This window comes from Rhinolophus sinicus, linkage group LG10 (genome assembly GCF_036562045.2).
Source record: "Rhinolophus sinicus isolate RSC01 linkage group LG10, ASM3656204v1, whole genome shotgun sequence".
Taxonomy (NCBI): Eukaryota; Metazoa; Chordata; class Mammalia; order Chiroptera; family Rhinolophidae; genus Rhinolophus; species Rhinolophus sinicus.
The window spans coordinates 68081252-68108882 of record NC_133759.1 but is presented as its reverse complement, the minus strand read 5'-3'; the positions used below and the strand labels follow the sequence as shown (position 1 = coordinate 68108882).

At 58.9% G+C, this 27631-nt stretch overlaps 1 protein-coding gene across 1 annotated transcript in view; it reads left to right on the top strand.

The window, feature by feature from the left end:
- The window catches only part of OBSCN (obscurin, cytoskeletal calmodulin and titin-interacting RhoGEF), a 137828-nt gene that overhangs the window by 56282 nt on the left and 53915 nt on the right, over positions 1 to 27631 (top strand). The window contains 34 exon segments of the mRNA XM_074314098.1: positions 31 to 306; positions 956 to 1231; positions 1881 to 2156; positions 3388 to 3672; positions 3848 to 4114; positions 4256 to 4525; positions 5442 to 5708; positions 6131 to 6397; positions 6632 to 6744; positions 6853 to 7006; positions 7181 to 7342; positions 7431 to 7535; positions 8201 to 8467; positions 8726 to 8995; positions 9133 to 9399; positions 9488 to 9754; positions 9844 to 10110; positions 11013 to 11285; positions 11948 to 12214; positions 12440 to 12706; positions 14561 to 14833; positions 15218 to 15484; positions 16442 to 16708; positions 16806 to 17069; positions 17367 to 17630; positions 20562 to 20825; positions 21163 to 21426; positions 21980 to 22243; positions 22940 to 23203; positions 23358 to 23624; positions 23724 to 23996; positions 24561 to 24833; positions 25113 to 25309; positions 25455 to 25530. Of these exon segments, the coding sequence (XP_074170199.1) occupies positions 31 to 306; positions 956 to 1231; positions 1881 to 2156; positions 3388 to 3672; positions 3848 to 4114; positions 4256 to 4525; positions 5442 to 5708; positions 6131 to 6397; positions 6632 to 6744; positions 6853 to 7006; positions 7181 to 7342; positions 7431 to 7535; positions 8201 to 8467; positions 8726 to 8995; positions 9133 to 9399; positions 9488 to 9754; positions 9844 to 10110; positions 11013 to 11285; positions 11948 to 12214; positions 12440 to 12706; positions 14561 to 14833; positions 15218 to 15484; positions 16442 to 16708; positions 16806 to 17069; positions 17367 to 17630; positions 20562 to 20825; positions 21163 to 21426; positions 21980 to 22243; positions 22940 to 23203; positions 23358 to 23624; positions 23724 to 23996; positions 24561 to 24833; positions 25113 to 25309; positions 25455 to 25530 (8340 nt within the window).

Below are 27631 nucleotides of genomic sequence, written 5' to 3'. Positions count from 1 at the left end.
CTGACCCTGTGCGTCCCTGCCTGTCCCCAGAGCCCACGGTGGTGTTTGCCAAGAAGCAGCAGGCACGCAGTGAGGTGCAGGCCGAGGCGGGGGCCAGCGCCACGCTGAGCTGTGAGGTGGCCCAGGCCCAGACGGAGGTGACGTGGTACAAGGATGGCAAGAAGCTGAGTGGGAGCTCGAAAGTGCGCGTGGAGGCCAAGGGCTGCGCCCGGCGTCTGGTGCTGCAGCAGGCGGGGAAGGCGGACAGCGGGGAGTACAGCTGCGAGGCCGGGGGCCAGAGGGTCTCCTTCCGCCTGGACGTCACAGGTCAGTTATCTGGGGAGGGGAGTGAATTAGCCTTGATTGGGGTGACGTTGTGACTGGCTCATAGCCTGACACGTGGTGGTCTTTCAATTAGTCCCGGTGGGGCTGAGCTGAGCTGGGTGTGTGTCCTGCTGTGGTGGGCAGTGGACAGGGACAGTGGATGACCACAGGTGGGTGTGGCTCTGATTGGCTCACCTGGCACTCTGCTCTCTTGCATCCTCTGTGGCCCAGGCAGACAAAGGTGCAAGTGTGGCTCCGGTGCCTGTGGATGGGCATCTCCCATCTGCTCCCATCCGGCTCTTTGTATCCTGTACCTGGACATGGTGGGAGGGAGGTGGGGAGCAGGGCCGGCCGGGCGGGCGGTAGCCCAGGGCAGGGAGAGCTGGCTCTGATGGCGCGGGCTGTGCCAGCTCCAGTACCAGGCATCAGGCAGGTGTGGAAGTGGTCAAAGTTTGAGGACCAGCACCCCTCAGCCCTCCGCTCGTCAGGTCCAGAGCGTGCCGATCCAGTGTGCTCATGGGATGAAACCATTGTATGCTATTGTGTGGAGCTCATTGCCCAGCAGCCCTGCCTCGTCTGTCCTGGTCCCCGGGTCTGCAACATGAGCTGGATCTGCTGAGGCCTCTGGATGCATGTCCCTCTCTGTCCCCAGAGCCCACGGTGGTGTTTGCCAAGAAGCAGCAGGCACGCAGTGAGGTGCAGGCCGAGGCGGGGGCCAGCGCCACGCTGAGCTGTGAGGTGGCCCAGGCCCAGACGGAGGTGACGTGGTACAAGGATGGCAAGAAGCTGAGTGGGAGCTCGAAAGTGCGCGTGGAGGCCAAGGGCTGCGCCCGGCGTCTGGTGCTGCAGCAGGCGGGGAAGGCGGACAGCGGGGAGTACAGCTGCGAGGCCGGGGGCCAGAGGGTCTCCTTCCGCCTGGACGTCACAGGTCAGTTATCTGGGGAGGGGAGTGAATTAGCCTTGATTGGGGTGACGTTGTGACTGGCTCATAGCCTGACACGTGGTGGTCTTTCAGTTAGTCCCGGTGGGGCTGAGCTGAGCTGGGTGTGTGTCCTGCTGTGGTGGGCAGTGGACAGGGACAGTGGATGACCACAGGTGGGTGTGGCTCTGATTGGCTCACCTGGCACTCTGCTCTCTTGCATCCTCTGTGGCCCAGGCAGACAAAGGTGCAAGTGTGGCTCCGGTGCCTGTGGATGGGCATCTCCCATCTGCTCCCATCCGGCTCTTTGTATCCTGTACCTGGACATGGTGGGAGGGAGGTGGGGAGCAGGGCCGGCCGGGCGAGCGGTAGCCCAGGGCAGGGAGAGCTGGCTCTGATGGCGCGGGCTGTGCCAGCTCCAGTACCAGGCATCAGGCAGGTGTGGAAGTGGTCAAAGTTTGAGGACCAGCACCCCTCAGCCCTCCGCTCGTCAGGTCCAGAGCGTGCCGATCCGGTGTGCTCATGGGATGAAACCATTGTGTGCTATTGTGTGGAGCTCATTGCCCAGCAGCCCTGCCTCGTCTGTCCTGGTCCCCGGGTCTGCAACATGAGCTGGATCTGCTGAGGCCTCTGGATGCATGTCCCTCTCTGTCCCCAGAGCCCACGGTGGTGTTTGCCAAGGAGCAGCAGGCACGCAGTGAGGTGCAGGCCGAGGCAGGGGCCAGCGCCACGCTGAGCTGTGAGGTGGCCCAGGCCCAGACGGAGGTGACGTGGTACAAGGATGGCAAGAAGCTGAGTGGGAGCTCGAAAGTGCGCGTGGAGGCCAAGGGCTGCGCCCGGCGTCTGGTGCTGCAGCAGGCGGGGAAGGCGGACAGCGGGGAGTACAGCTGCGAGGCCGGGGGCCAGAGGGTCTCCTTCTGCATGGACGTCACAGGTGGGTGCAGCGGGGAAAAGAGGACAAGTGCCTGACCAATCAATGGATGGGCACTTCTCTGTAAGTCTGTACCTGTCCTGTGGGTGTGTTTGCACCTGGGTTGGGTTCTGCTGACATGTCTAGCCCCAGGGCTCTGTCCTCTCCCAAGCTTTTGGGTCAGAGGATGCTGGCTGCAGACCGTAGTCCAGGATGTTCTGAGCATCTCTTGTCCCAGGTTTCTGCTCCTCTGCCACATTTCCACCTTCCCCAGCATGAAACCTATCACAGAGGCTTCTGTAGGCTGCTGATGCCTGAGGTCTGTGGAAATACTTGTTCTCTGTCAGGGTCCTGGAGTGCACACATTTCCTGTTTTAAGTCCCCCTGGGCAACTGTGGAGCTCAGCTCTGCTCTGGGGAACCTCACCCAAGGGGCCTCTGGCCTTAGATGCCCTTGCCCTCCGTGAGCTTAGGTCCCCGTCTCTGGCCTTGGGGCCCTGACCTCCAGCTGTTATGAGGTCAGCCCTGGGGGCTGGCTGCTGCTCAGAAGCACATCCTGGGCCTGCATCCCAACTCTCCCAGCTGATGACAGCTCTGGGTTTCAGAGTCCTGCTTGCAGTGTTCCTCCTGAGCTGCTCCATCCCCATCTGTGGCCTTTGCCTACCTGCCCCCATCCTACAGCCAGCTTCCTTTACAGATACTCCCCTGGATCAGCCCTCAACAGAGACCCTCTTGGGCCCCCTCCTGGGGTCTTCCCCTCCCCCTTTGTCAGCCCCCCTGCTTGGCTGCTGGAGGCACTCAGGCTGTTCCACACCTATCAGCCTTTGTCCTCAGAGTTCTGCCACCCAGGCTGCCCTTGCCAGCTCCTTCCCTGGCCCTGTTCCTTTCATCCTTCTGGAATGTTGGCCCAGCCCCCACTGTATCTGCTTATGGGGCCATGTTTCCCTGGAAGGGCAGGCACCCAGGCCTCTAGGCTCTTGGTCAGAGCTTGTGGCCCCCAAGTCTGTGCTGTGGCCCCTCCTGGCCACTCTTCTTGACCCCTGGGAGCCTGGATGGTGGCCATCAGGTGGTGTGGGACCCTGCTGTGGTCACTCTTGGGCTGCTCAGTGGAGGCAGGGGCCAAGGGCTGGATGAGCAGGTTATTGAAGGTGGACTGGAACTTGGGGGAGCCCCATTCCAGGTCTTTTCCCACCACATGGCCCCAGGCCAGGGATGTCAGGGTTCCTGCTCTCATGCTGACTGACCTCCCCCCACAGAGCCGGAGCATGAACCCCCAGCCCTGGAAAGACCCGGAGGGAAGGAGCCTCTGGTAGTCAGGGAACACGAAGATATCGTCCTTACCGCCACGCTCGCCACACCCTCTGTGGCTGCGGTGACATGGTTCAAGGATGGCGTGGAGATTCGTCGCAGCAAGCGGCATGAGACGGCCAGTCTAGGGGACACGCACACCCTGACCGTGCGCGGTGCGCAGACCCTGGACAGCGCCGTCTACAGTTGCCGCGTGGGCGCGAAAGGGCAGGACTTCCCGGTGCAGGTAGAAGGTCAGTGGTCTGCACACAGTCCTCTGGGAACCCCGCATCTACTGGTCTCACGTGAGGGAGTGCAGGCTGTGTCCGGGAGTGGATCTGGGTGGGGCTCAGAGTGAGCGACTCCGCAGTGCAGAGTCGATCCCTGTGAGCTGAGCCCCTCCCAGCTGACAGCCCTCCCCTCCCGCAGAGGTGGCTGCCAAATTCTGCCGGCCCCTGGAACCAGTGGTCGGGGAGCTGGGAGGCACAGCAACGCTGGCCTGTGAGCTGAGCCCGGCACAGGCCGAGGTGCTGTGGCGCTGTGGGAGCACGCAGCTCCGGGCCGGCAAGCGCTTCCAGATGGCTGCGGAGGGGACCCGGCGCTCACTCACGGTGTCGGGCTTGCGGGAGGAGGATGCGGGCGAGTACGTGTGCGAGAGTCGCGATGACCGCACCAGCACCAGGCTCTCTGTCCGAGGTACGTGGCCGCCGCGCTCAGGCTGGGGAGCCCCGACTAGGGCACGGGCCTGGGTGTTCCCGGGAGGCTTCCGGGAGGAGGTGTCCTTCCATGGGGCTTCGCTCATCCTGCCCACCTCTGAAGTGGAGCTCCTGTCCGCAGTCCCCCGCGAGGTCAAGTTCACGTCCGGGCTGAGCGCCGTGGTCGCGGAGGAAGGCCAAGAAGCCACCTTCCAGTGCGTGGTGACCCCCAGCGACGCGGTGGTCACGTGGTTTCGGGACGGCGCCCAGCTGCAGCCCAGCGAGAAGTCTGTCATCTCACAGAGCGGCGCCAGTCACAGCCTGACCATCTTGGGCCTGGCTCTGGAGGACGCCGGCCAGATAACCGCGGAGGCTGAGGGCGTCACATCCGTGGCCGCCCTCCGGGTCCGAGGTGCGCCTGTGTGGGGTGGCGGGGCGTTTGGGCGTCTCCCTGGTGGGCTGGTTTCTGGCTGTCATCCTACTGTTCCCTAGTGTCCAGCTCATCTGTCTGGCTACCTCAGGGGACACAGGGTTTGCTGGGGACAAAGAAAAGATTGAGGTGGGACCGAGGGGCCAGATACCTGCTCTGAAAGGGAGAAAGTAAACAGCTGCACTGCATACCTGGTCTGGGAATGGGTGAAGACTTCCTGGAGGAAGTGTCCCACGCTGAGCCCCGTGGATGGTGAGGTGGGAGGGAGTGGAGCTGGCAGCCAGTGCAAACAGAGGCAGGAGGTGGGCATGCTCTTTGCTTGCTGAAGCCAAATTGTGTCCGGGGGCAGCCAGGATTTCACTGAGGGTAAGTGGGAGCCACCGCAGGTTCTTGAGGGAGTAATGTGGGCAGATTCACCTTCTGGGGTGGTCATAGCACAGCCTGGGACTGGGAGGTCCACTCCAGTGTGTTTTTCTTAATGTGGGTGCTCCCAGGGCCTCGATGGAGCCGAGACACTGATGCAGCAGATATGGGGGCTGAGTCTGCCTGTCTCACTAGCTCTCTGTGTCCTGAGGCTGCTGGTCACCAGTCACATTTAGGAGCTTCAGGCACTGGGGCATGGTAGGGTTAAGAATGGGAGCAGGAGGTCGGAGGGGGCTGAAGGAGAAGCCCCATGAGCCTCAGTTTCCTCCCCTAAAATCTGTTTTCTGCCATGAAATTGTACCTGTGCAGGTATGCAGTTGGGCTCTGAGTACCGCCAAGACCTTGCCAGGCTTGGGGTCGGAATGTGGTGGGGGCTGCTCTGCCGGCTGGGGTGATGGAGGGGGCGCGGACAGGAGCCTCTATGCTTGGAGTTCCTGAGTGGCAGTGGCTGTGTGACCGCTTTTCCCGACTCCAGAGGCTCCAGTCCTGTTCAAGAAGAAGCTGGAGCCACAGACGGTGGAGGAGTGGGGCTCTGTGACCATGGCGGTGGAACTGACGAGGCCCTGGCCAGAGGTCAAGTGGACACGAAACGCTGTTGCCCTGGCCCCGGGCGAGAATGTGGCAATCTACGCCAAGGGCACAAGTCACTGCTTGGTTCTCCGCAGTGTGGGTTTCGCTGACCGTGGCTTCTATGGTTGCGAGACGCCAGATGACAAGACGCAGGCCAAGCTCACCGTGGAAAGTGAGTTCTGGGGCTGCTGGGCCTGGGGTCTGCACCCAGGAGGGGAGAGGGAGGAAGGAAGGGAGGAAGGCAGGAGAGAATAAAGAGAATAGGTCTCCTGCTGGAGACTTTAGCCTGGGAAGGGAGTCAAAAGGGAGGGGACAGCTCCCGGGGGCTGGGTCATGGGGATGTGGGAGGGCAGGAGGGGCTGGGTTGGGCCTCCCCTGGAGAGCGGTTCTGCGGGTGAGAGTGGGCCTCCCCTGGAGAGCGGTTCTGCGGGTGAGAGTGGGCCTCCCCTGGAGAGCGGTTCTGTGGGTGAGAGTGGGCCTCCCCCTCCAGGGCACCACACTGAGCTCTGAGGCCTCCTGGGGAGGTGAGGGGGTGCTGGCCAGAGGGTCAGGGTCTGGATGCAGTGGCTCACCCATCATGCATTTGCCCTGCAGTGCGCCAGATCCGGCTTGTGCAGGGCCTGCAGGAGGTGGAGGTGCGGGAGCAGGGCTCTGTCACCATGGAGGTGGAGCTGTCGCATGCCGATGTAGAGAGCAGCTGGACACGCGATGGCCTGCGGCTCCAGCCGGGGCCCACATGCCAACTGGCCGTGCGAGGTTCTATCCACACCCTCACGCTGTCCAGGCTGCAGCCGCAAGATGGAGGCCTCATTGCCTTCAAGGCCGAGGGCGTGCACACGTCCGCACGGCTCATGGTCACTGGTGCGTGGGGGGAGGGGTGGGTGGGACCCAGGAGTGGGGTGGGACCCACTAGAGAGCACAACCGCCCCAGTTTCCAAGGTGGCCCAGGAAGGCAGGTGGGAACAGGGACGTGGAATCCTGAGGGGAGGGAGCACACGATCTTAGAACCAGCTGAGTGATTCTGTCCAGCTCAGGCCCTGGCCCTAGAGGGCACCCCTGGGACCTGCCTCTCACCTCTCCCTCTTGCCTCCCTAGAGCTGCCTGTGAGGTTCATCCGCCCACTACAGGATGTGGTGGCCACAGAGAAGGACAAAGTGATCCTAGAGTGTGAGCTGTCGCGCCCCAACGTGGATGTGCGCTGGCTGAAGGTGCCTCCCCTCCTACCCTTCTGCCCCTCCCGCCCACAGTGGGTGGGCAAGAGTGGGACCAATGGATGGGCAGCCCAAGAGCCTGACCGGGCCACATCCCTCCCACAGGATGATGTGGAGCTGCAGGTGGGCAAGATGATGGGCATGGTGGCCCAGGGCGCCTGCCGGACTCTCATCATTTACCGGTGTGTGCTTGGGGACCAGGGCGTGTATATGTGTGACGCCCATGACGCTCAGACCTCGGCCTCCGTGAAGGTACAAGGTGAGGGCTGGACAGAGTAGGAGTGAGGGCCCAGAGCAAAGACGTCCTGCTCCCCCAGCAACCCCAAGAGAGGTGGCCCCGCCCCCTCATGTACCCTCAGCAAGCTGGGGCAGGGGGGACGGGGCAGGCAGCTCTATGCATCAGGGTGTGGCAGGGCCTCCCTTGCTGCTCCAGGCCGCAACGTCCAGATCGTGAGGCCCCTGGAGGACGTGGAGGTGATGGAAAAGGAGGGCGCCACCTTCTCCTGTGAGGTCTCCCATGACGAGGTGCCTGCCCAGTGGTTCCGGGAGGGCAGTAAAGTTCAGCCCAGTGACAATGTACGCATTCGCCAGGAAGGTATGACTACAACAGCGATGGGCTGCTGGAGGGCCTCTCCCCCTCCCCCTGGTCTCTCTCCCATTGCTGAGTGGTCTGCCATTCCCAGGAAGGACATACACGCTCATCTACCGAAGGGTCCTGGCAGAAGAAGGAGGAGAAATCCGATTTGTAGCTGAAAATGCAGAATCACGAGCCCAGCTCCGAGTGAGAGGTGAGGCGGTCTTAGGGGAGGGCGCTGGTTGGACAACATGTGAAAACACATGTATGCTGTGCCAGCTGTCCAGACACAGGTCTGGAGAGTCTCTGAGCCCCTCCGGGACAGGGTAGGGGTAAAACAGGAGAAGAGAAAGGGGGTGTTGCCTTGGAGGCAGGAAGACAAGGGTCTGGGGGAGGCAGCCCACCTTTGTTTAAAATAGAGGTACCAGTGAATTCTTCCTCCTGGGACTGCAGTAGGCCCTGGAGAGAAGGTATTGAGGCCCTGGCAGCAGGTGAGCTCCTGGTCTTACCTGGTGGACTTGATGACAGGAGTGAGTGGCCACCGGGCATGAGGGAGGGAGGGTCTGCAGACAGATGGTGTGGTCCGCAGGCCAGGCCCGGGTGAGGACACGTGGGGGGTTGGGGGGTGAGGGGTGGGAGGTGGAGAGGTGAGGGGGGAGGTGGGGGGGTGAGGTTGTGCATGATAAGGGCCAGTCGGGATGATGGGGGGGGGCGTGCCTGCCTTCTTTGTGGTCAATTGTATGGTGAGGGTCCCAGCTCTCAAGGCGACACCCAGCCCAGCCTGGCTTGTTGGCGGCTACACAGGCAGAGAGCCCACCCCCCCACCCCAGTTCTGGGAGGCTGAGCTGCTGCCCTGGCCCTGCCCTGCCCCGCCCATAGAGCTGCCGGTGTCCATCTTGCGCCCGCTGCGTGACAAGATCGCCATGGAGAAGCACCGGGGTGTACTCGAGTGCCAGATGTCGCGGGCCAGCGCCCAGGTGCGGTGGTACAAGGGTGGCGTGGAACTGCAGCCTGGGCCCAAGTACGAGATGGTCAGCGATGGCCTTTACCGCAAGCTGATCATCAACGACGTGCAGCCTGAGGACGAGGACACTTACACCTGTGATGCAGGCGATGTGAAGACCTGTGCCCAGTTCTTCGTGGAAGGTATGGGCAAGGCCGGTGGTCAGCTGGCCCCTGTGCCTGGGAAGGGACTACGTCCTTTACCATTGGCCCTGACACTTGGAGGCGGCCAGGTCTGAAAAGGGCCTGACTAGGGGTGTCGGGCCACAGCTTGAGATGGGGGGGATGTGAGCACCATATGGAGGGGGAGGGTTTGTTCACCGGAAGAAACACGGACCCTGGGGGAGGGGTGGCCTGCGGTCCTCCCGCAGGCCTGCTCTGTGACAGGCCCCTCACCCACAGAGCAATCCATCACCATCGTGCGGGGCCTGCAGGACGTGACAGTGATGGAGCCCGCCCCTGCCTGGTTTGAGTGTGAGACCTCCATCCCATCTGTTCGGCCGCCCAAGTGGCTGCTGGGCAAGACAGTGCTACAGGCGGGGGCGGACGTGGGCTTGGAGCAGAAGGGCACCGTGCACAGGCTGACGCTGCGGCGCACCTGCGCCACCATGTCTGGGCCGGTGCACTTCACCATCGGCAAGGCGCGCTCCACCGCCCGCCTGGTTGTCTCAGGTAAGCACATGCAGCCAGCGGGCGGGTTGCGGGTGGAGGGGTACGTGCAGACGCAGCGCAGGGTCAGGGTAACCGCGGTTTTCTGGGCTCTGTGGCCCGGCCCGCCCCACAGCGCTGCTCTCTCCCCTTCGGTGCAGACATCCCCGTAGTGCTCACGCGGCCGCTGGAGCCCAAGGCAGGGCGCGAGCTGCAGTCAGTAGTCCTGTCCTGCGACTTCAAACCGGCCCCCAAGGCGGTGCAGTGGTACAAGGAGGACACGCCCCTGGCACCGTCTGACAAGTTCAGGATGAGTCTGGAGGGTCACATGGCAGAGCTGCGCGTACTGCGGCTCACTCCTGCTGACGCTGGCATCTACCGGTGCCAGGCCGGCAGCGCCCAGAGCAGCGCCGAGGTCACCGTGGAAGGTGCGGGGGAAGGAATACAAGGCCATCGGGAAGGTCCTGGGGGAGGTGGCGGAGGCGTGCGCTGAGCTTCCCAGTGTGCTCTTGGCAGTGCGGGAAGTAACGGTGACGCAGCCGCTGCAGGACACAGAGGCCATGGAGGAGGGCCGCGCCTGCTTCTCGTGTGAGTTGTCCCACGAGGATGAGGAGGTGGAGTGGTCGCTTAACGGGACGCCCCTCTACAACGACAGTTTCCACGAGATCACCCACGAGGGCCGCCGCCACACTCTGGTGCTGAAGCGGGTCCAGCGGGCGGATGCGGGCACCGTGTGCGTCTCTTCCCCTAAGGTGACGGCCTCTGCCCAACTGGCGATTAGAAGTGAGTAGTCCCTGGAGAGCTCCCTCCCAGGGGTCCCCGCGGGCGGAGGTAGCGGCTCCCTCACTCACCTGCCTACACCTTGCCCGCAGCGAAACCGGTGGTATTTCTGAAGGCGCTGGACGATGTATCTGCAGAGGAGCGGGGCACTCTGGCCCTGCAGTGTGAGGTCTCAGACCCTCACGCTCGAGTGGTGTGGCGCAAGGACGGCGTGGAGCTGGGTCCCAGCGACAAGTACGACTTACTGCACACGGCGGGCACACGCGGGCTAGTGGTGCACGACCTGAGCCGGGACGACGCGGGTCTGTATACCTGCCACCTGGACAACGAGGAGACACGGGCGCGTGTCAGCGTGCACGGTGCGTGGGGGCGTGGTCGGGGCGCTGGGGCGGGGCCACCTCCCCTAGGCTCCGCCCCCTCCGAAGCCGGGGCTGCTCTGCTGAACCCGGAGAGATCAGGCAAACTGGGAGGAGCAGGCTTGACATGGTACTTAAGAGGCCCAGCTGTAGGCAGGTGGACAGGGACAGCGGGCAACCAGGGACGCAGGGGAGACTGGACGGGACCCTGCCTGATGGAATCCCATGGTACTCGTTTTCGACAGGGATCTGAGACATTCACTGTGCACCAGGGGATGTGTGTGGGTAGGTGTGAGGCCTGTCAGTGGAGTCTCCTGGAGATAGTGGAAGAGGCTGAGCTGTCGGGTGGGGGATGCCCAGCACAGCCTGGACCTGGTTCCCCAACCACGTGGTCGCCTGGCCTCCTCTGTGCACCGCTGTCTTAGCTCAGCTCCACTAGTCCTGCTTCCCCTCCACGTGCATGGCAGGCCTGTTGCCTGTGACCCTGTGGGGGGGTCCCTGACATCTGGAGGGGTTTGAGATGAGACTGGAAAGGGGGCAGAGCGGTACAGTAAGCTTGCCCCAGCGCTAGATGGCTCCTTCACTCAGAGCACCTGTCCTTTTTGTTCTGGAGCATATGAGCTGGTGACAACCCCTGGTGCTTTGTTCTCTACCTGTTGGTTTGTAGCAGATAGGAAGTCAGCTGCCCTGGTTGAAACTCACAGCTATTGGCCATCCAAACACCAGGGTGCAGCCAGCGGGAGGCCAAGGGGGCATTTGTTGAGGGGCAACAGGCCTGCCAGGACTGGAGCTGCGGAGGGTGGGTATTTGGTCCTTGAGGCCACTACGGGGCTCGATGGCACTGGTCTCAGAGGGCAAGCATCCATGGCCTGACCAGCGTGACAGCCTTCTCCTGTGATCCATAGACCTGCATGTGGGCATCACCAAGAGGCTGAAGACGGTGGAGGTGCTGGAGGGTGAGAGCTGCAGCTTTGAGTGCATCCTGTCCCATGAGGACACTGGCAACACAGCTGTGTGGATGATCAGCGGGAAGACCGTGGGCACCTCGGGCCGCTTCCAGGCCACACGCCAGGGCCGCAAGTACACCCTGGCTGTGAGAGAGGTGGTGCCAGCTGACGCTGGGGAGGTTATCTTTTCAGTGAGGGACCTCACCTCTAAGGCCTCGCTTATCGTCAGAGGTGAGCACCACAAGACTGGGCAGATGGGCATCTCGGTAGGCTGCACCTGGGCCCTTTCCAGGCAGCCTGCAGTGAGGCTTTGGGCTGGGCAGTCCTCCAGGGGGTACTTCTGGGGACTGTGTCCCTCAGCCACTGGTGGAGGACCAGAGGCTTCTTTCAGGGTGCTGGGGGTTTCTAGTCATCCGGGGGCTCAGTCTCTAGGGCGAGGCTTTCCTTTCTCTGGGCAGGAGCAGGGTTTCTGGTCTTTCATTCATGGTTCAACTGTCATGGTAGCTCCAGGGCATGTGGTCACTGAGCCAGTGAAACCACCATAGGTGTTCCATAGGCTCCTAGCACAAATACTGGTGCAGATCAGTGAAGCTCGGTTCACAGTCGGTACCAGCCATGGCCACACTTTGAGTCATGGGCTCTGAATGATGTTGGGAACATCTGTGGTCTCATATCTCCCCCTCAAATACGGGGAGCCCCCAATGGCTGTGACAGTGGGGGCTCCGGTATTCCAGGGCTCTGAGGCTCCTGGGTCTGAGGTTCCAGAGTTTTGGGCTATAGGTCTGTGGTCTTGGCCTCCAGACCCTGAAAGTTCATGAGTGCCTGCCCTGCGCTCACCCCTGGCATGGCTGTGGCTGTGGCCGTGCCTCACAGGCCACCTCTGCTTCCTTCAGAGAGGCCGGTGGACATCACGAAGCCACTGGAGGACCAGCGGGCCACACCAGGCAAGGATGCAGTACTGAGCTGTGAGCTGTCGCGGGCAGGCACCACGGTGCGCTGGCTGAAGGACGGGAAGGCCATTCGCAAGAGTCAGAAGTATGATCTGCTCAGTGAGGGCACAAGGGCTGTGCTGGTCATCCGTGCAGCCTCGCTCAAGGATTCCGGCGAGTACACGTGCGAGACAGAAGTTTCCAAGAGCACAGCCAACCTCCTCATAGAAGGTAACCATGAGAGACTCTGGGGCGGCCCCCATGACCTCTCTCTCCCAAAGACCCCCTAGGGGCCTCTGCTGTGCTGTCCCAGGTGGAAAGGGAGGGATCCCAGAGGGAAGAGGCTCAGCAATGTCCCTGAGGTTGTGTGGGCAGGTGGGGAGAACTGCCCATGTCCCGAGGGGGAGTGTGGGGTCTACAGGCCTCACCTCCACCCTTTCTCGCCTCCTCCCCCAGAAAAGGCAAACTGGTTCACTGAGGAGCTAGCTGATCTACAGGTGGAGGAGAAGGGCACGGCCATGTTTACCTGCAAAACGGAGCACCCCGCGGCTGTGGTGATCTGGCGCAAAGGCCTCTTAGAGCTGCGCGCCTCAGGGAAGCACATGCCCAGCCAGGAGGGCGTGACATTGAAGCTCACCATCAGTGCCCTGGAGAAGGTGGACAGTGACACCTACACCTGTGACATCGGCCAAGCGCAGTCCCAGGCACGGCTCCTGGTGCAAGGTGAGGCCAGCACATTGCATGGATTTCACAGCCTGTGGTGTGGCCAATGTAAGCCTTGTTTAAAGCAGACTTGGAGACTCTGGACAAGCCCAGCCTCGGTCTGCCTATCTCTGGGAGGGGGTTGCCGTGGGTGGTCTCATCTCTGAGGCCCTCCAGCTGGATCTTGTGCGAATGAGTCAGCAGCCCTCATTTATTACTGCATTTGTGTTTCTGGAACTCCTTCTATGTGCTGGCATGTGCCTGGGCCCCACGCATGATCTCCATGTGTATTTGCACATGGATGTACCTCTTCTGCTCCTGGAGGTCTCCATGTTTGAGTAGTAGTTTGTATCTGGCAGGCGGGATGAGGGTCATCATCGTCTCCATCTCACAGATAAGGAAATTAGCACTTTACCTGGCATTGTCGGGCATGGTGGCATCCTGGCAGGATTGAGCCCAGCCCTCCTGACCCCAGGGCCAGTGTCCAAGGTGGAGTCAGCTGGAGGTCTGTCCAAAGGAAAAAGAATAACAAGAAAGCTTTGCTTGTTTTTTTTCTCTCCTTTCCAGTGAGTCCAGTGAGCTCACTGTAAAAGTGTTTAGTGTAGTAGACGTTCCATTTGCTAATAAAGAGGGTACTCACACTTAACCAAAAAGTCAGTTAATGCAGCACCACACAGAAACAAAACACGCTCTTTACAAAACTTAAAACGGTCACATGGTATGGCCAATGCCTTTTCCCTGTGTGTTGGTCCTCAAATGAGAATTCCCCGTCTGCCTCCGGATGTGCGCTATATACTTTCTGGTGCCCGGTGTCCACTACCTGGTGTCCAGTGTCTGGCATCCACTGCCCAGTGTCTGGTAGCTAGTGTCCAGTGCCCAATGTCCAGCATCCAGTGCCTGGTGCCCAGTGCTCAGTGCCCGGCACCTGGTGTCCAGTGCCCGGTGTCCAGCATCCAGTGCCTGGGACCCAGTGCTCAGTACCTGGCACCCAGTGTCCAGTGCCTGGTACCTGGTGTCCAGTGCTTGGTGTCTGCTGGCAGCTTTAAGACTCCCGTGAATGTGGAGGAATCTGATGCACACCCATCTCCGTGTTTATGATATTTTTCTAGGTGTTCCCAGACCTAAGTTGGCAGTAAAAAAAAAGTTTTCCCTAGCAATTCATGTTATCAAATCCCCAAAAGCGTTAGATTTAAATTTTAACATAGCCACACATCTATTTTCACACTCTGATTTCTTCTGTTAATACAAGATTGGGTTGCATTTGTCAACTGGCAAAAATAACTCTCCAGAAAATCCACCAAAAGAGCAGTTTATTCTGAAAAGAAAAAGAAACAAAAACCACCACCGCAGTGCGGGAACGCACACCTCCAACCCGGGGCGCCAACCGTCTGCCCAAGTGAAGAAGAACAGCCCCCTTTCCAAGATGGCTATTCTCTTTAGTAGCATTCCTCCCCCAGAAGTTACCACAAAGTTTCACAGGAACTCAGGACTAGAGAGTTAACAAGGGGCCCAGCTCCACCCATAGTCCTCCCAGTTCAATGGTTAAGCATTTTAAGATGGCAATTCACTTTTATCGCATTACGTGATTCTGGGGACAAATGCCCCGGCATGGACGTTTGGTGAGCACAGCTCATAGAGGGTCCATTGTGGGTCACTGTGTGTTCTGTGGAAGGACCTAGTGGGGCTGGGGCTCATCCATGGGCCTAAAACAAATACTTTTGGTCAGTTCAGCTCTGACCTCCTTACCGTTTCCTGAATTTTGTCATCCTGAACCTATCATGGTCACCAGCTCACTCCAGCCATGAACCCAACCCAGGTCAGGGGGAATGCCCCGTTTCCCTTGGCGGGGTCTTGACATGCCTGCCCTGCCCCCAGGTCAGAGAGTGCTCATCACAGAGGACCTGGGGGACGCTGAGGTGCAGGAGGGCTCCTCAGCCACCTTCAGCTGCCGCGTCTCCCCTGCTGACTACGGGCCTGTCCGCTGGTTCCTGGACAAGACTCCCCTGTATGCCAATGAGCTCAACGAGATCCAAACCCAGCCTGGTGGCTACCACGTGCTCACCCTACGGCAGCTTGCACTCAAGGACTCGGGCACTGTACACTTCGAAGTGGGTGACCAGCGGTCCTCGGCTGCCCTGCGGGTCACAGGTGGGCAGTGTGCCCAGTGCTGTAGCAGGGGCTAGTCTGTGTGGCTGAGGGTATAGCATGGTCTTGGGGCTCATGGAGAAGGAGCCGTGTGATGGACCTCGGATCCCAGGGTGGGCTTGGGAGGCTGGGTGTGGCTGTTTCATGACGAGTTGTTGCACTTGGTGTGCAGAGGTGATCCCACAGCCAATGTGGCATGGGCCTGGCCACACCCCTGTGTTGTGGAGAGCCACACAGAGCCTGGCCTGACCCCTAGCAACCCTGTGTGTCTCCAGCCTGAGGTGGGCTGATGGGTACTTGGCCTGGGTGTCACTTGGGCTACAGCGACACCTGGAGCTTCTCCTGCAGGAGCCCCCAAGTGCCCTGTACTTCCCTCTCTGTCCCCAGAGAAGCCAAGCATCTTCTCCAGGGAGCTCACGGATGCCACAGTCATAGAAGGGGAGGATCTGGCCCTTGTCTGTGAGACCGTTGCCCCAGACAGCCCTGTACACTGGACCAAGGACGGGAAAGCCCTGCGACCATCAGCCCGGTGCCAGTTGAGCCGCGAGGGCCGCCGGGCCCAGCTGATCCTCACTGACATCACCCTGCAGGATGCTGGGCGCTACAAGTGTGAGGCTGGGGGTGTCTGGAGCAGCTCCATCATCAGGGTCCACGGTGAGCCCCCAGGCCGGGCCAGGCAGCCTCCAGCCATGCTCAGGGTGCCCATACATCTCATCTTACTCAGGGCAAGGGAGACCCCAGACCCTGTCTGGCTCCCTCTCTCTCTGTCTCCTCCCTCTTTCTGTGTGTGTGTGTGTGTGTGTGTGTGTGTGTGTGTGTAGTCTTCATCCCCCTGTCCATCTCTGTCTCTCCACAACTCATCCCTCTCACTGCTCCTTCCCCATCTTTGGGTCTCTCCGGGCTGATAGAGCTCCCCTTACCCTCTGATGATCTACTGAACAGCAGTCTCTTTCCTGCTTTATTCCTGACTTTGTCTTGTATTCTGACATCACTCTATTTCCTTCCTAGCTTGGCTCATTCCCATCTGTTTCAGTCAGCTCAGGCTGTGTAACAAATACCATATAGGGGCAGTTCAAACAACAGACACTTATTTCTCACAGTCCTGGAGGCTGGAAGTCTGAGATTCAGGTGCAGACAGGACTGGTTCTCCTGTGGTCTCTGTCTCTCCTGTTGGTGTAAGGATAGCCGTCTCTTCCCTGTGTCTTCACATGGTTATCCCTCTGTATGTGTCTGTGTTCTAATCTCCTCTTATAGAAACATCGGTCCTATGGTATTAGGGCCCATCCTAGTGACCTCATTTCACCTTAATAACCTCTTTAAAGGTTCCATCTCCAAGTACAGCCCCATCTGAGGCCTTGGGGTTGGGGCTCCATGCGTGAATTTGAGGGGGACACAATGCAGCCTATGACACTGCACCCTTCTTTGTTCTTTTGTTAGGCTTCCCCTCCTGTAGGGGCAGAGTTCTCAGGGTCACTGTCACTAGCTTCTGACAGAGAAAGAGTGAGGCGGGCCTGCCTGCACTGTGCACTGGTGCCCCTTGCTCTCCTCAACTGTAGAGGGTCCCCAGGGGGATACAGGGGCAAGGACAAGTTGAGCGCATGCCTTCCACAGCACGGCCGGTGCAGTTCCGGGAGGGGCTGAAGAACATGGAGGTGCTGGAGGGCGGTGCCGCCACATTGCGCTGTGTACTGTCGTCTGTGGCCACACCTGTGGAGTGGCGCCGTGGAGATGAGGTTTTACAGCCAGGAGGCAAGTACAGTGTACGGCAGGAGGGTGCCATGCTGGAGCTGGTGGTCCGGGACCTGCGGCCCCAAGACAGCGGGAAGTATGCCTGCTGCTTTGGTGATCAGACAACCTCAGCCACACTCACCGTGAAGGGTAAGAGTGCCCTTGCCCTGCCCACGTGACACACGCGGCCCTTTACCTCCCATGTGGGACAATAAGGATGATGTTCTCTGTCTTTGACCTTCCACAGCCCTGCCTGCCGAGTTCATAGGAAGAATGAGAGGCAAGGAGGCCACAGAAGGGGCCACAGCCACACTGCGCTGCCAGCTGAGCAAGCCGGCCCCTGTGGAGTGGAGGAAGGGGCCCGAGATCCTCAGAGCTGGGGACAGAGTCAGCCTGAGACAGGATGGGGCCGTGTGTGAGCTGGAGATCCGGGGCCTGGCTGTGGCCGACGCTGGAGAGTACTCGTGTGTGTGCGGGCAGGAGAGGACCTCGGCCACGCTGAATGTCAGAGGTAACGACCACGTGTGGCCAAGCTGAGCCGTGTTTTGGTGTCCAATTATTGACTTCCATCTGCACTAATTCCATGTTTCCTCCCCGTCTCAGTGTCACCCTCTTCTCATAATTCCAGAGAATCCCTTTTGCCTTCCAAGGGTATTGTGTGAAACCCAGGAACTCTCACTGCTTGTGCCACCACTGGTTTTGTCCTATTGTCCTGTCAGAGTTTGTGTCATGTCTTCTATCCTGTCAGGTCCTGCTTCCAAAGTTCTTCACAGAATCTGAGGTCCCTTGTCTGCTTGACACTCCACAGCCCTACCTGCTGAGTTCATTGGAAGATTGAGAAGCAAGGAGGCCACAGAAGGGGCCATGGCCACACTGAGCTGCGAACTGAGCAAGCCGGCCCCCGTGGAGTGGAGGAAGGGGCCTGAGACCCTCAGAGCTGGGGACAGAGTCAGCCTGAGGCAGGACGGGGCTGTGTGTGAGCTGGAGATCCGGGGCCTGGTCGTGGCTGATGCTGGAGAGTACTCGTGTGTATGCGGGCAGGAGAGGACCTCAGCCATGCTGACTGTCAAGGGTAAAGACTGCGTGTGGCCACGTGGAGCAGCGGCTCCGTGTCTGAGCGCTTGGGCACGACCCCTCGCTACGCTATGCTCGTCTGTGTAGGTATTTCTGCCTCTCTGTGTGTCTCCTGCCTTCTTGCAGCCCGAGTGTCAGCACGTGCTCATGCGAGGCCTTCTCAAATACAGAGCGGAGATCTGGGTCTCCTCCTTCACGGGGGTCACATCTGGGGTAGAGGAGGAGGGCAGCCAGCCACACAACACAAATGGTGGAATACAGTCCTCTTGAGGGGGCAGTGCCAGCAAAGATTAGGTAGTAGATCCAAGTGTGGCCCTCAAGGCAAGGATGTCAGGAGGTATGCTCAAGGGATAGACCCAAGCATGTGACCGGCCATGAAAGAGCCATGTAGGTGGTCTTGGGTCCACTGTCCAGTATCTGGGTGCCATGAGAGGTGAGGCGGGTGTGGAGGGTGAGATAAGTGTGAAGGATGACGTTTAGGTGGAGTGGGTGTCGAGGTGAGGTGGGTGCGGAGATGAGAAGTAGGTTAGGACTAGAGAAGATTGAGGGGCAGGGAGGGATGGGTTGAGGAGCACAGCCCCAGCCAGGAAGGGATGGTGGGTGTCCATGCTGGGGAGGGGGTCCATGTATTGTGTCTATGGCGGGTTGGTGGGCATCCACGCTGGTTTGGAGTTTTGTGTCTTGCATCTGTGGCAGGTCTTTTGGTCTCGGCTGCAGCAGTAGTGTGCTCATCTGGGTGTGGCTGGGTGGTCTGGGGTGATTTTCAGATGACAGCCCAGGTCGAGGGTGGGGTAGGGCTCACTCAGCTGGAGCAGGTGGGCTGGCCCATGGCTTAGGGTGGGGAGATGACAGCCAGTTGTGTGGGCACCACTGCCCGGGGTGGGCACGTGGTGTCTTCTCACATTGGAGCAGCCCCTTTGTGGGGTGGGTGTCCTGCCTGGTGTTCCCAGGACTCCACCTCCAGAAGATACCTGGATAGTCAGCTTGGTATTTTGGCTTCTTCCTTGTCTGCGAGTTGCAGCGTCCAATGGTCTGTCCGTCTGACCCTCCCCAGCCCTGACCCCAAATTCACAAAAGTCCTGAGGCCTGAGAAGGCCACAGGAAGTGCCATATCCATGCTGCACTGTGAACTTAGCAAGGCTTTCTCATGGAGTGGCAGAAAGGGCCTGAGACCCTCAGAGGTGGGGAATCAGGACGGGCTCTGGCCATGGTGAGGTGTGGGTGGTGGTGTTGCGACAGGTCAAGTCCCCATGCAGGGAGTCTGGGTCCTCAGGGGCCCTTGTAAGGTCTTGGTCACTTCTTGAAGGGGAAACAGATGGACAGAGACAAAATGCCACCCCCGTGTCCTGAGAGGGTCCCAGGAGTAACATCAATAAAGGCACACAGTGTCTGGGATGTCTCAGAAGTAGCAGAGGAAGACCCCTCTGTAGGTGTGCAGGGACTTCAGTCCTGGGCCCTGGACAGACCCACTCATGTGACAAAGTAGACAGTGAAGAAGAGGATTCTGGAGGTCAGGCAGGCGGTCACATACACAAACGTTCAGACCTTTGGGGAGAGGCCACCACCCTGACTCCTTGAGTTGCATGGACAGAGTACAGAGTCCCAGCATGGAGTCCCTGGGCTCTTACACTGGTCAGACCCACTGGGAGACCAAAGAGGTATGGACTCAGAGGGCTGTCACTCATCCAACAGCGAAGAAGCCCAGGACCCCAGGTGACCAGCTATAGGCTGCCCAAGAGAACTGCTTCCAGAAGTGTGTGGATTCCAAGAACACCTGTACCAGGGTGACAAGCCAGGAGGAGAATGGCTCCTAAATCCTCCTGGCTGAGGTGTACCTTGCTCTGGTCTGCTCAGGTCAGTCCTGGTTTGTCCCAGGCTCTGGCCTCAAGAGCTACAGGAGTAGGCACTAGTGCAAACTCATGGGAAAGATTCAGGCAGCCTTTTTCATGCCACTTTTTCCTGGCCATACTCATCAGGGTCACAGATTGTTCAGAAATAGGGAGTCACAGGGGGGCCATGGCCAAGGTGTTGTGAGCTGAGCAGCCTGGCAGGTAGGTTGAGGAAAGAGACCTGGGCCCTCAAATCTGGCATCAGATATAGTCTGAGGCAGGACGGGCCACAGAAGATGCCCAGATGTCTGTCCATACATCCATTGAAACTGGCCATTTCCCTGTGTCTGTCCTGGGAAGAGGACCTCATTGGGGATCCCAGCTCCTTCGTCCCCTTACTGGCTGGGCACTACTCCACCCCATTGTGTCCATGCCTTTATTCCTCATTTGCTCCAGGGTGTGTTTCATTGTCATGTGTCCATGCCCAACCCCCACTGCCAAATTCTCCAGACAGTCTGCTGTTCTCTGGGTCCTTCTGAACCCCCCAGCCCTGCCCGCCAAGTGTCTGAGGAATGAGGAAGTTATGGAAGGGGCCATAGCATGAGATGGAGGGGGTGGGGCCTGGTGTGGGCAGAAATGGCATTCAGTGAGCCCATGTGTGCCAGGTGTGGACAGTGCTGATTGGACATCCCACATAGGATGGGGAGCACATGTGAGGGATGATGATGGAGCGGTGGATGTTATGACTGGCAGGTGCCTCCTGGGGTTTCTCCCGGGAGACATGTCCATCGTGTTGTTGCCTGCATGGGTTATGACCTGGAGGAGCCTGGCTTGGAGCTCTGGATAAAGGAGAGGTCAGCACTTACCAGTGTGAAGAGTCATGGTTAGGACAAGATGACCTATAAGAAGACAAGAGGCCTGGATGAAGCCAATCCCAGGCTGCCCTGCACCTTGGCAGGCAGAACACATGAAGACCCCACTGTCACACACCAGTCCCATGTCCCCATGCTTCCTGCTTCTACATCCATCCCGAATGTTCACGTTGTGCCCACAAATTTTCAAGATGGGTTGATGGCTTCTGTCCATCTGACCTTCTACAGCCTTGCCAGCTCAATTCACCGAAGAGCTAAAGAGCAAGGAGGCCATGGAAGGGGCCACGGCCACACTGCACTGCGAGCTGAGCAAGCCGGCCCCTGTGGAGTGGAGGAAGGGGCCTGAGACCCTCAGAGCTGGGGACAGAGTCAGCCTGAGGCAGGACGGGGCCGTGTGTGAGCTGGAGATCCGGGGCCTGGCTGTGGCCGACGCTGGAGAATACTCGTGTGTGTGCGGGCAGGAGAGGACCTCGGCCACGCTAACCATCAGGGGTAAAGACCACGTGTGGCATGTGGAGCAGTGCTTTGGTGTCTTCATGTTGTCATTTTGTCACCACCTCTGCTCGGTACACTCTGTGACTATGTATCTCAAGCAGGGGTCCCTGAGCATGTCCCGGCTCCTATCTCCCCTCCAGCAGATGTCCTGATGTTCGTGTCCAGTCCTTTGTCTCCTCTTTTCTTCTCATTCTATTTGCCTGTGTCACCATCTGTGCATTCGTTCTCATTCACACTGTGACCTTTTGCAATTTGTGTGGTCCTTGTGGATGTGCTTGTCTGAGACAGAGTTCTCCAAACAGTCTGATGTTCTCTGGGTTTTCTGACCCCCTAGCCCTTCCCGCCAAGTTCACAAAGGATCTAAAGAAGGAAGAGGCCACAGAAGGGGCCACGGCCACACTGCACTGTGAGCTGAGCAAGCCGGCTCCCGTGGAGTGGAGGAAGGGGCCCGAGATCCTCAGAGCTGGAGACAGAGTCAACCTGAGGCAGGACGGGGCCGTGTGTGAGCTGGAGATCCGGGGCCTGGCTGTGGCCGACGCTGGAGAGTACTCGTGTGTGTGCGGGCAGGAAATGACCTCGGCCACGCTGAACGTCAGGGGTAACGACCACATGTGGCCAAGCTGAGCCGGGCTTTAGTGTCCAATTATTCACTTCATGACATCTGTCTGCAGTAATCCCACGTACTCTTCCCCTTCTCAGTGTCACCTTCTTCCTGTAATTCCAAGAATTCCTTCCACTTCCTGGGCTGTTGTACAAATCATGAGAAACCAGCATCTAAGCCACTTTTCACCCCTCGTATCACCAATGGTTTTGCCCTATTGTCCTGTCAGAATCTGTGTCACGTCTTCTGTTCTGGCAGGTCCTGCCCCAATGTTCTGCATAAAATCTGATATTCCATGTGTTTATACGACTCTCCCAACCCTGTCCACCAGTTTTATACAAAGCCTGAGGCCTGAGGAGTCCATGAAAGTGGCGACAACCACGCTGTTCACTGGCTGAGCTGAAGGAAGCCACAGTCCACAGCGTGTACTAGGCATACCCAGCATGTAGCTCGTGTCCGCAGGGGTTTTATGTCCTGTCTGTGCTGTCCATATCCTGTCTCATCCATGTGCTCAGATGTGTGATTTTGTCTGTGTCTTTCTGACCCCCAGTCCTGCCCGCTAAGTTCACAAAGGGTCTGAGGAATGAGGAGGTCACAGAAGGGGCCATGGCCACACTGCACTGCGAGCTGAGCAAGCCGGCCCCTGTTGAGTGGAAGAAAGGACCCGAGACCCTCAGAGCTGGGGACAGAGTCAGCCTGAGGCAGGACGGGGCCGTGTGTGAGCTGGAGATCCGGGGCCTGGCTGTGGCCGATGCTGGAGAGTACTCGTGTGTGTGCGGGCAGGAGAGGACCTCGGCGACGCTGAACGTCAGGGGTAACGACCACGTGTGGCCATATGGACTCAATGGGTGCCTGTCCTCCTCTCTTTGTCTCTTGTGCTCACACTAGGTACCCATGGGAACTCTTCTACTCTGTGCCTTGGGCTATTTTTCTCCATCCTCTGTGTGCTTGCCTGTCAAAATGTTGTCCAGTGTTCTGATGTCTGTGTACTGTTTGAACCCAAGTGACCGCCTGTGGCCAGACTTCGTGTTAGGAAAAGCATCACAGCTTGTAGCCGTCTTCCTGTCCCAATCCGCTCCACTTTTCCCTTTCTCCACAGCCTTTAGTCAGGATCTGAGGGATCCTAGGGGTCTAAGGGGCCCCCTGACCCTGATGACCTGGTGGGACAGTCCTGCCCATGGGAATCCAGGGTGACGGCTGGCATGAGATTAGCCTGCTCTGACCCAGAGCTCCTCTTGCAGCTCCCACACGGTTCCTCCACCTCCTTGACGTGGACCCAAACCATGATGTGCACTCCCATCCCAGTCTCCTGGGGCCTGTGGGCAGCCCGGCTGCTGGGGCGGAGCTGCAGGTCATGACTGACCTTGGCCCTCAGCAGAGCTGCCTGGGTGTGGGGGGCTGTCTCCTGCCTTGGTGTGGGGGAATGTCTCCTGCTGAGTCGGGGGGTGGCCGATCTCCTGGCTGGGTGTGGGGACTGATTCTGTCCCCCCTCTGCCCACCCACCCCCCAGCCCCACAGGTGGTATTCAGGGAACCCCTGCAGAGCCTGCAGGCTGAGGAGGGTGGTCTGGCCATCCTTCGGTGTGAGCTGTCGGAGCCCAGTGCTGTGGTCTGGAGCAAGGCCGGCCTAGAGCTGCAGGCGGACAAGCACCGGGAGCTGTGTCAACGGGGCTGCACAATGGAACTGGTGCTGCGGGACCTGCGCAGGGAAGATGCCGGCGAGTACACCTGCACCTGTGGCTCCCAGGCCACAAGCGCCACCCTCGCTGTCACAGGTGGGCCCCAAAGCTGGCTCTGCTCTGCATGCAGGCCCTGTCTGCTTTGGGGGGACCCTCTGGGCTGCAGCCTCACCCACCTGAGGGACTCTCCTGATTCTGGGTGGGCAGACCTGGCCTGAGTCACTTCCCCCATGCCCCTTCCACACTGCAGCTGCACCCGTGCAGTTCCTGAAGGAGCTGCAGGCCCAGGAGGTAGATGAGGGTGCGACGGCCCACCTGCGCTGTGAGCTGAGCCGGGCAGGCGCCAGCGTGGAGTGGCGCAAGGGCTCGCTGCAGCTCTTCTCCTGTGCTAAGTACCAGATGGTACAGGAGGGTGCAGTCGTGGAACTGCTGGTGCTGGGCGCCGAGCAGGAGGATGCTGGCCACTACACCTGCGACACGGGCCACACACAGAGCACTGCCAGCCTCTCAGTCCGTGGTGAGTTGCCTGATGGTCCCTGCCCTCCCCAGGCCCCTCAGCCCCTGTGCCGCAGGGGGGGCCTTGCACAGCACCTCTAAACATCCCCTGACCCCCCAGCCCCTGAGCCCATGTTCCAGACTGAGCTTCAGGGCACAGAGCAGGAAGTGGGCGGCGTGGCCCGACTGTGCTGCCAGCTGAGCAAGGTGGAGCACGGAGCTCCTGTGCAGTGGCTCAAAGAGGGTACAGAACTGCGTGCAGGCCCCAAGTACGAGATGCGTTACCAGGGGGCCATGTGTGAGCTGCTGATCCATGGGCTTGAGGCCAAGGACACGGGCGAGTATGCCTGCATGGTGGGTGGCCAGAAAACCTTGGCCTCTGTCAAGGTCAGAGGTGAGCCCTCCCTGCTGCACCCACTCCTCTTATAGCTACCCTGGGGGACGCCCTCTAGCCAGGTGCTATTCCAGGGTGGCTCTCAGACCCCTGGTGTTACAAGCTCTCCCTTCTCATGTCTGCACCACTTCCCTGTCAACAGTAGGAAAACAGGCTGTGGCCCCTGGATGCTGCCCTGCCTCCTGCCCCCAGCTGCTAGGTGGGTCAGTCTGACCTGGGCCGCCCTCTCTGAGCCCCTGCCTGTCTGTCCAAAGGTCTTGCCTCCCTGAATGTCCCAGCCACAGGGTGGGGATGGACAGAGGCAGCTCACCACCCTGCAGCCCCTCATCTACTTCCTCCAAACAGAGGCACCTTCAGTCCAGTCTCTGCCCTCAGGAGCTCAGCGTCACGGGAGGGGTCCATGTTTGTAGATAACTGTGTGATGAATGCTGTGTGAGGCAGATGGAGGCTGTGGCAGGAGAGGAGAGTGAGAGAATCCAGAAGGCTTCCTGGAGGACGGGTGTGGGAGCTTGACCCGGGCGTTCAGACCTGGTTGATAATGGGTCCCCTTCGCCCACACTCCAGAACCCGAGGTAACCATAGTGCGGGGTCTTCTCGACAACGAAGTACAGGCTGATGGGGAGGTGGAGTTCAGCTGCGAGGTGTCACACACTGGTGCCACGGATGTGGAGTGGCGCCTCCAGGGCCTGCCGTTGCAGAACAATGAGGTGACAGAGGTGGCTGTGCAGGGTGGCCGCACGCACACACTGCGGCTGAAGGGCGTGACACCAGAGGATGCAGGCACCATCTCTTTCCACGTGGGCCTCCACATGTCCTCTGCCCAGCTCACTGTCAGAGGTAGTGGGCATGGGCAGCTGCCACCATACTCACAGCTGGAACGTCCAGGCACTGTTGGGGGAGAGAGAGAGACTGCAAGGGTCCCTGCTTTTGGGGTAGGGAACCGGTGGGGAGGTAGCTCTGTGCACAGGTAGTTCTGGGTGGCCTGATATATCAGGGTTGAGTGGTGTCCTGCCTGTGTGTCTGTCTGCAAGAATTGAGTTGGGGTGCAGGGGGTGGACCCCAGGACTGGGAGGCATCCCGGATGCCAAGGCTGATGCTATGCCTTCCCTGATACAGCCCCTGATGTGACCATCCTGGAGCCCCTGCGGGATGTGCAGCTCAGCGAGGGCCAAGATGCCCATTTCCAGTGCCGGCTGTCCAGAGCCTGCAGCCAGGAGGCCCGCTGGGCCCTGGGAGGGGTTCCCCTGCAGGCCAACGAGATGAACAACATCACAGTGGAGCACGGCACATTGCACTCTCTCACCCTCCACAAGGTGGGACCCTGGGACCTGCCTCCATCCACAGGCCCCCGGGGTGTGGAGGGGAAGGTTCCAACTCCAGTTGCCTTGGGCTGGGGACTTGCCAGCAGAAATAGTTGGAATGGGCTGCCAGGCTGAGACCCCATCTCTGCTCCCGCAGGTGACCCTCGAGGATTCCGGAACCATCAGTTTCCAAGTGGGCTCATGTAGCTCAGAGGCCCAGCTGAAGGTCACAGGTGGGCAGCCCCCTCCCACACCCAGCGACCTGCTTGGGATGTCCCCACATCCCTACTCATGGAGCTGTTGGGGCGTGGTATGGCCAGAAACCCAAGCAGAGCTTTCCTTGGGGTGTTAATTTTCCAACCCCTGACTGCTAAAGCTATGGACTGGAGATTGCACTGAGGTAGGCTGGTGAAGATCAGCTCAAGAGATTTTTGGTGTGTGTGGGGGGAATCCCTGTGTGGGGTTAGTGCTATCTGCATGAGGGAGATAGGGAGCCTGGCCATGGCAGTCTGGACCCTGAGGTGGAAGCAAAGTTTTCCACACTTCTACCCTTTATATGACTACTCCTATGACAGAGGTCATGTTAACACACACATGCACACTCAGAAGGTTCCCAGGTGACTATGCAATAGCACACCTGTGACACATATACAGTTTTGGGTATAGTGGATTTCAAGGACCTTCAACTTGGGTTATACCTTGTCTAAAGATCTGGATATTCCGGAGTCCTCCTCCCCTGCTGCCGTTCTGTTGGTTCTCATGTTAGTTGCATCCTTCTGACCATCTGTTTACCATCCATCCTATTCATCCATCCATCCACCATCCATTTACCCCTCCACTATCATTCATCTGCCATCCATCATCATTCATTCATCGACTATCTACCCATCCATCCACCATCATTCATCCATCCATCAGTCTGCCATCCATTCATCGATCATTCTGGATGAATGATACCCATCCACCATGTACCATTCATCCACCATTCATCTATCATTGATCCATCCATCCATCCATCCACCATCTATTCATCAATCCATCCATCTATTCATTTACCATCATCCATCTACCCAACCATCTGTCTGTTCACCCATCCATCCACCATCCACCATCCATCCATTGAACAAACCTTCTAAGCTCCTAACCTTGTCAAAGTTCTAGACCTCGAGAGGGGCCAGGTGCAGCTCTGCCCTTGGGGAGCCCCTACCCCATGGGGGTGTTGGACACTGGAGACAAAGCCATATCCTGAGTCTTCAGGGGATGGTCAGACACAGCTAGCTCTGTGGCCTATGGGGCTGGGAAAGGCCTCAAGTTGAGTGATGGAAGAAGAGCAGTGTCCTGAACAGGGCTGGGCCAGTAAGGGCCTTGTATGTTCATCAGGATGGGTGTCTGTGAGGGGGACATGGAACTAGGTTGGGCCTTGTGGGCCTTGCTGAGGGCTGTACCTTGACCTCTGTTAGCCAGGTGTCCCCAGACTACACCAGCTGGCCTGGGTGCAGACACCCGGCCATATCCTCAGGGGAGGACCATGGGCATGGGGATGTGTGAATGGGTATCCTGGTAGGTGATGTATGGGCGAGTTTGGGAACAGTGCTGGACATGGGAGTATGGATCTGATGCAGCAGACAGGGACCATTAGATGTGCACTCTTGGAAGAGGGTGGGGACAAGTGGGGGGGGCTGGGGCTGGAGTGTCAGTGGTACACACACAGGAAGGGCATTGGGGGCTTCTGAGGAGGACCTGGCTGGGACAGGTATGGGAGCACGAAGCAGGCAGCAGCTGAATTTGGGAAGCCCCTGGGTTTGGGCCTGCTGGGTAATGGGGCAGGGAGCAATTGCCATGGGCATTAGGGCTCTGGAATCTTAACACGTTGCATACGGCGGGGTTTAAATCCCTCATACCCCTCTGTTCCGGCAGGTTTTTAAAAGAAACTACTTTAAAATGCACTCTTCTCTTTAAAGCGTAAATGCTTCTATGTCATTTATTATTTTTCTATGGAATTTTTTAGGATTTACTCACCTATGATGTTAGTAATCCCTCCTGGTGTGATACTGCAGAAAGCAGCTTCCTTTGTTATTAACGAAACACAAATAATTCAATAAAATGTGCAAAGTAAAAAGAGTCAACAGTAAAAACGAGAATTCTCGTTATCCGTCCTTAACGCATGGCTCAGAAAAAATGAAGATTCTCGTAATCCGTACGCAAGGTGTTAAGACCAGAGGGACCATAGGTACATCAGGACAAATGGCCTTCTGGGGACAGGAGAAGCACCTGTTTCCATACCCACAGAGATAGAGGGCTCACTACCTGAGACAGGCCCCGCCTTCTCATAGT